Genomic DNA, 7,925 nt, shown 5'->3' on the forward strand with positions numbered 1-7,925 from the left:
TCGAATCTCACAATACCTTCTCTGCTATGCAATCTGGCTTCAGAGCTGGTCATGGGTGCACCTCAGCCTCGCTCAAGGTCCTAAATGATATCTTAACCGCCATCAATAAGAAACATTACTGTGCAGCCGTATTCATTGATCTGGCCAAGGCTTTCGACTCTGTCAATCACCACATCCTCATCGGCAGACTCGACAGCCTTGGTTTCTCAAATGATTTCCTCGCCTGGTTCACCAGCTACTTCTCTGATAGAGTTCAGTGTGTCAAATCGGAGGGTCTGCTGTCTGGAACTCTGGCAGTCTCTATGGGGGTGCCACAGGGTTCAATTCTTGGACCGACTCTCTTCTCTGTATACATCAATGATGTCGCTCTTGCTGCTGGTGAGTCTCTGATCCACCTCTACGCAGACGACACCATTCTGTATACTTCTGTCCCTTCTTTGGACACTGTGTTAACAACCCTCCAGGCAAGCTTCAATGCCATACAACTCTCCTTCCGTGGCCTCCAATTGCTCTTAAATACAAGTAAAACGACATTCAACTGATCGCTGCCTGCACCTGCCCGCCTGTCCAACATCACTACTCTGGACGGCTCTGACTCGGACAACTACAAATACCTAGGTGTCTGGTTAGACTGTAAACTCTCCTTCCAGACCCACATCAAACATCTCCAATCCAAAGTTAAATCTAGAATTGGCTTCCTATTTCACAACAAAGCATCCTTCACTCATGCTGCCAAACGCACCCTTGTAAAACTGACCATCCTACCAATCCTCGACTTCGACCATGTCATTTACAAAATAGCCTCCAATACCCTACTCAACAAATTGGATGCAGTCTATCACAGTGCAATCCGTTTTGTCACCAAAGCCCCATATACTACCCACCATTGCGACCTGTACGCTCTCGTTGGCTGGCCCTCGCTTCATACTCGTCGCCAAACTCGTCGCCAAACCCACTGGCTCCATGTCATCTACAAGACCCTGCTAGGTAAAGTCCCCCCTTATCTCAGCTCGCTGGTCACCATAGCATTTACTTGCTATTCTGTATTTACTTTACCACCATGGCCTTTTTTGCCTTTACCTCCCTTATCTCACCTCATTTGCTCACATCGTATATAGACTTGTTTATACTGTATGTTTGTTTTACTCCATGTGTAACTCTGTGTCGTTGTATGTGTCGAACTGCTTTGCTTTATCTTGGCCAGGTCGCAATTGTAAATGAGAACTTGTTCTCAGCTTGCCTACCTGGTTAAATAAAGGTGAAATAAATAAATAAATAAATAAACAAACAAGCAAGATTTCTGGCTCTCACAGACCTGTAACTTCTTCTTTAAGAGGCTCCTCTGTCCTCCACTCGTTACCTGTATTAATGGCACCTGTTTGAACTTGTTATCAGTATAAAAGACACCTGTCCACAACCTCAAACAGTCACACTCCAAACTCCACTATGGCCAAGACCAAAGAGCTGTCAAAGGACACCAGAAACAAAATTGTAGTCTTGCACCTGGCTGGGAAGACTGAATCTGCAATAGGTAAGCAGCTTGGTTTGAAGAAATCAACTGTGGGAGCAATTATTAGGAAATGGAAGACATACAAGACCACTGATAATCTCCCTCGATCTGGGGCTCCACGCAAGATCTCACCCCGTGGGGTCAAAATGATCACAAGAACGGTGAGCAAAAATCCCAGAACCACACAGGGGGGACCTAGTGAATGACCTGCAGAGAGCTGGGACCGAAATAACAAAGCCTACCATCAGTAACACACTACGCCGCCAGGGACTTAAATCCTACAGTTCCAGACGTGTCCCCCTACTTAAGCCAGTACATATCCAGGCCCGTCTGAAGTTTACTAGAGAGCATTTGGATGATCCAGAAGAAGATTGGGAGAATGTCATATGGTCAGATGAAACCAAAATATAACTTTTTGGTAAAAACTCAACTCGTCGTGTTTGGAGGACAAAGAATGCTGAGTTGCATCCAAAGAACACCATACCTACTGTGAAGCATGGGGGTGGAAACATCATGCTTTGGGGCTGTTTTCCTGCAAAGGGACCAGGACGACTGATCCGTGTAAAGGAAAGAATGAATGGGGCCATGTATCGTGAGATTTTGAGTGAAAACCTCCTTCCATCAGCAAGGGCATTGAAGATGAAACGTGGCTGGGTCTTTCAGCATGACAATGATCCCAAACACACCGCCCGGGCAACGAAGGAGTGGCTTCGTAAGAAGCATTTCAAGGTCCTGGAGTGGCCTAGCCAGTCTCCAGATCTCAACTCCATAGAAAATCTTTGGAGGGAGTTGAAAGTCCGTGTTCCCCAGCAACAGCCCCAAAACATCACTGCTCTAGAGGAGATCTGCATGGAGGAATGGGCCAAAATACCAGCAACAGTGTGTGAAAACCTTGTGAAGACTTACAGAAAACATTTGACCTCTGTCATTGCCTACAAAGGGTATATAACAAAGTATTGAGAAACTTTTGTTATTGACCAAATACTTATTTTCCACCATAATTTGCAAATAAATTCATAAAAAATCCTACAATGTGATTTTCTGGATTTTTTTCCCCTCATTTTGTCTGTCATAGTTGAAGTGTACCTATGATGAAATTATAGGCCTCTCTCATATTTTTAAGTGGGAGAACTTGCACAATTGGTGGCTGACTAAATACTTTTTTGCCACACTGTATTCTAATTCTACGTAATTTATTCATTTTTATGAGAACCTGTAGTCTGGGTACCTGTCTGTTTACCTAGCATTCCACTCATTGCCACTCACTCCTTGTCGTACTAAATAGACTGTCCTTTCTGCCATCTTCAAATATGAACATTCAATCACAGTTTCTAAACCATACTGTACTGTCTTTGATTCTATCATTAATGAGCTCGGGGAGAACAGAGGATTTAATCATGATTCGATAACCCTCACAGCTATCATCCGATCACAACGATTATGCAAATATTGGAACTCGATCACTTTTTTCTTCCACAGATCATGCACCTGTTTTTTGTTTGGTTTTATCGGGATAGTGGACAGTCTCACAAAAGCAATGTGTATAAACCCTGGATGACTGGCAGGGGGCACTGTATTGAAGCCTCCACGCAGCCACCTTGGCACTCAATTGTAAAAAATATTTAGGACTCTATAGAAATGCATTTATTAATGTCTTAGTTTGACACATTTATTCAATTTGTCACCTTAATGCATACTTTAAAATTACATTGAGCTAAACATTTCAAATTTAGACAGCAGTAATGTTACTGTCCCCACTACAACAAAAAATATATACTGTCACGAACCGGCTCAAAGCCCGTAACAAAAGGGAGACAACGTCGAGATAAGGAGTAACAAAATATATATTTATTAAATAAATAACTAAGTACAATATACAATGGTGTGTGTGTAATCAGTAGTGTAAGTGAGTGTTTTGCATGCATGAATGTGTGAATGCAGGGTGTTGAAAGGTGCCAAAGCAAACAACCAAAAACCACCAAGATACACAACAAAATCTGTAAAGGTGTCTGCATGGAGAGAGTATCTTCCATGAATGTGGAAGAGGTCTATTTATCCTGGGACACACCGGGCCCAGGTGTTTCCCATGTAGCTGACGACCCTCCCAACTGCGCCCACCGGCATCCTAATAAGGAAACAAGAACAAAGAGAGAATACGGCAGACAGAGTGGGAGGGTCGTCACAATACTTACTGTAAATACATGTAATTTTGTCATTCAATTCCATTCATTCCTATGGAGGACTGCTCCTGCTAGGAAGTGCCAATATGGGTGACCGGTGGCCTCTTAACGGCCAATCATTAGTATCAGCAATCCAGGGTCGAAGCAAGTCGGAAGTTTACATACACTTAGGTTGGAGTCATTAAAACTCGTTTTTCAACCACTCCACAAATTTCTTGTTAACAAACTATAGTTTTGGCAAGTCGGTTAGGACATCTACTTTGTGCATGACACAAGTCATTTTTACAACAATTGTTTACAGACAGATTATTTCCGTTATAATTCACTGTATCACAATTCCAGTGGGTCAGAAGTTTACATACGGTAAGTTTTAAAAAATAAATAAAAATTGTTTGAATTTTTACCCCTTTTTCTCCCCAATTTCGTGGTATCCAATCCAAGCTACTATCTTGTCTAATGGCTACAACTCCTGTATGGGCTCGGGAGAGACGAAGGCTGAATGTCATGCGTCCTCCGATACACAACCCAACCAGCCGCACTGCTTCTTAACACAGCGCGCATCCAACCCGGGAGCCAGCCGCACCAATGTGTTGGAGGCTACACCGTGCACCTGGCAACCTTGGTTAGCGCGCACTGCGCCCGGCCCGCCACAGGAGTCGTATTTACAGTAACATTACCAAAAACGAAACGTCTGTTTCAGTCCCTGTGTTGACATAAAACATGATTTGGTCTGCTCAGTCAGTTAGTGCTCATGCTGGATAGCCTTAGCTAGCTAGCTAACCAGGTTGGTTTGCCAGAATGTCTACACTTAAACTTTACTTTGAAGCTTAAAGTTACCTCGGCAATGCTCTTAGCAATTTGAAAATTAGCTGCCCAGTCATGTGAAATCCATCGATTAGGACCTAATGAATTTATTTCAATTGACTGATTTCCTTATATGAACTGTAACTCAATAAAGTCGTTAATTGTTGCATGTTGCGTTTATGTGTTCAGTATAAATATATACTACAATTCCAACCACAAAACGTCTTAGCTTTGATTTTGTTTTTGACGTTGTTAAAATTCTAATTCTATTTTCGAGACTCCACGTGTTGTCATGGAATTATGCTATGTTTAACAACCAATCAGCAACTCCGTCACAAGGCCAGTACAAGAAGTGAAGTGGAATGCTATGCCGCGTTAAAAAACTGGGAAATCTCCGACATCTGACTTCAGTGCGTTCAAGACAACTGGGAACTCGAAGAAAAAAAAGATTTCCGACTGGGAATAATCTTTGAACGGTCATCCAACTCACAATTCCAAGTCTGAAACTCGGGCATATTTCTAAAGCGCTGGCTTTCCGACCTGAAGATCAGACGTCATGATTTGGCCTCGTTTTTTCTCGAGACCCCAGTTGTCTTGAAAGCACCATTGGCAAAACAGACTACCAGTTACTAAACCGGTCCCCACGCTAGACAAGATGCGGTATTGTCAACAAAATGCGACGAAAACGTCATTTTAGCTCGTGACTGCAATGTTACCATGGATACGTATTGTTTACAAACACCTCTGGGCTGTCAAATTATATTGCAGCCCAATGGAAATAGCCAATCATGACTTCTGAAGTTTACCTGGAAATCGTGGGTTTGATGAAAGAACACAATTTTCAAATTGCTAAGAGCATTGCCGAGGTAACTTTCAGCTTCAAAGTACAGTTTAAGTGTAGACATTCTGGCAAACCAACCTGGTTAGCTAGCTAGCTAAGGCTATCCGGCATGAGCACTAACTGACTGAGCAGACCAAATCATATTTTATGTCAACACAGGGACTGAAACAGAAGTTTCCCACCTCGTTTTTGGATCCAACAATTCGTCCATTACTCGAATGTGACTGGCATGTGTATCTAACCAATAAGAAAAGGGTGGGTATACTTTGAGTATTTGAATAATAGACTCAAATGGAGAATAATGCTTAGCTAAGTAGTGTGATGTATGGCTTGAGCTGTGGTGTGCATTAGTCAACATTTGTATTATGAATTGTTGAGTTAAACTGCATCCTTTAACATTTTCAAACCAAGGAGCTGAAAGGGGAGGTGTGGCAGTTCTCCAGCAACCTAATGTGTTTCGTGAATGGTTGTCTCCTTGGCAACGAGAAGGACCTGACCAGCTGGGCTGAGAAGCAGTGGGAGTTTACACTTATCCGTCCACATGCACTATACCTGGCCCTCGCTGACGACTACTACTCTAAACACCTCCACAGCACTGGGGCAAGTCTAGTCTACACACTGTACTTGCATAGGATTAGGATAGAGTGACACAATAGACCATGAAACACACAAAGACAGACAGTGCAGTTACTACAGCAAGCCCCATGGCCCTAAAATACTTTATAACAGTGACATCATACCTACAACATGACATCCTCTCTCGCTTCCCCCACAGCACACGTTTGTTTACATGGACATTTCGATCCGAGGGGACTCGGTTGGGAGATTACTGTTTGAGGTGAGGCTGTCATTTGTAACCATTGATCTGACTGGACCTGAATGGGTAAAGAAGTTGGTCCAGAGTTGTATTGACAGCGTAGGTCTTCTGTCTCCCCAGCTGTTTACAGAGCTGTGTCCGAAGACGTGTAAAAACTTCCAGGCTCTGTGTACAGGGGAGGCAGGCCTGTCACAGAGTGACTTAATCCTGTCCTACAAGGGTTCTGTGTTCCATCGTGTGGTGCCCAACGGCTGGATACAGGGGGGAGGTACGGTCTACCAGGTCCTCTATCTGAAAGTCACCCCTATAGGCCTACATTGTTAAGAAAGGACATACAGGACTGTATTTGACTTGCCATTGATTCCATACTGTATCTGTTTGCTGTCATATTGGTAAGTTTTAATTGAGTCATCATACGTCAATATTTACTTTGTCAGTACACACACCACTTGATGATGTCATATTTTCCTATTGCAGATATTTCTGCACCAGGCAAAGGCAACGGAGGGGAGTCAATCTACGGGCCAACTTTTGAAGGTACAGACGCAGGCCTAACATCAAGTTACTACTCTACAATATTAATACACATGCCTAGGGAAATGTATTCGGGTAAGTAAGTATAGGGAGATGTATTAGGATGTATGTCTATTTACTGTCTCCACACTAACATGTGACTGTGGGATCTCTGCTAGATGAGAGCTTTGCAGTCTCCCACAGTAGGAGGGGCATCCTGGGAATGGCCAACCAGGGTCCTCATAGCAACAGCTCTCAGTTCTACATCACCCTGCAGCCCGCCCTTTGGATGGACAGACAATATGTGGCTTTCGGGTGTGTACGTCTCTAATAATGTGTGGTATAGTGCTGTTAGTTGAATGAAGTGTATGTTTGTGTACTGCTATAGTGTAGTGTTTGTGTACTGCTTGTGTCTCGGTTTTGTGTTCTAAAACCTTTAGGCTCGCACAATCTTTTGGATGTCAACGTTTAACGACCTCTGTGGCGTCAGGACTGTTCTGGGATATACTGTATGTCTGTATTTTGTACCTGGTATTCAGCTGTTTTCATATTCTCTTTGTTTTTTAGTCAAGTGGTTGAAGGCACAGAGGTTCTGAGGAGACTTGAGGAAGTCCCAACCTACAATGAAAGACCCAAACAAGACTGTAAAGTAGCAGACTGTGGAGTGTTTGAACCCTGACATAACCTTAACCTGCATATTTTTATTAAAACCCAGTTTGACAACTGGTCCAGCTCTATTTTATTCTTGGTATATTCAGTTAAGCTCAGTAAATTAAAGCTTTAGTCACTGGGGAATTGGATTTGTAATAAATATATACAGTACCATTCAAAAGTTGACACACCTACTCATTCAAGGATTTTTCTTTATTTGTACTATTTCCTACATTGTAGAATAATAGTTTAGACAAACTATGAAATAACACATATGTAATCATCTAGTAACCAAAAAAAGTGTTAAACAAATCAAAATATATTTTATATTTGAGATTCTTCAAAGTAGCCACCCTTTGCCTTTGACAGCTTTGCACACTCTTGGCATTCTCTCAACCAGCTTCACCTGGAATGCTTTTCCAACCATCTTGAAGGAGTTCCCACATATGCTGAGCACTTGTTGGCTGCTTTTCCTTCACTCTGCGGTCTGACTCATCCCAAACCATCTCAATGTGGTTGTGGTTGGGGGATTGTGGAGGCCAGGTCATCTGATGCAGCACTCCATCACTATCCTTCTTGGTTAAATAGCAATTACACAGCTTGTAGGTA

At 42.8% G+C, this 7,925-nt stretch overlaps 1 protein-coding gene across 2 annotated transcripts; it reads left to right on the top strand.

Moving 5' to 3' along the window:
- Positions 1-4,567: 4,567 nt before the first annotated feature.
- LOC139407833 (peptidylprolyl isomerase (cyclophilin)-like 6) lies at positions 4,568-7,497 on the top strand. Of its 2 annotated transcripts, none has more exons than XM_071151701.1 (8): positions 4,568-5,360; positions 5,495-5,590; positions 5,747-5,935; positions 6,111-6,173; positions 6,273-6,420; positions 6,630-6,689; positions 6,845-6,980; positions 7,233-7,497. In XM_071151701.1, exons 1-8 carry the CDS (start codon positions 5,283-5,285, stop codon positions 7,342-7,344), a joined length of 882 nt encoding a protein of 293 aa, XP_071007802.1. In that variant the 5' UTR covers positions 4,568-5,282; the 3' UTR covers positions 7,345-7,497. The 2 variants fall into 2 exon arrangements, with proteins under 2 accessions (XP_071007802.1, XP_071007803.1); XM_071151702.1 differs by having other exon boundaries at positions 6,845-6,984; positions 7,233-7,400.
- Positions 7,498-7,925: the final 428 nt, after the last annotated feature.

This window comes from Oncorhynchus clarkii, chromosome 4 (assembly GCF_045791955.1).
Source record: "Oncorhynchus clarkii lewisi isolate Uvic-CL-2024 chromosome 4, UVic_Ocla_1.0, whole genome shotgun sequence".
NCBI lineage: Eukaryota > Metazoa > Chordata > Actinopteri > Salmoniformes > Salmonidae > Oncorhynchus > Oncorhynchus clarkii.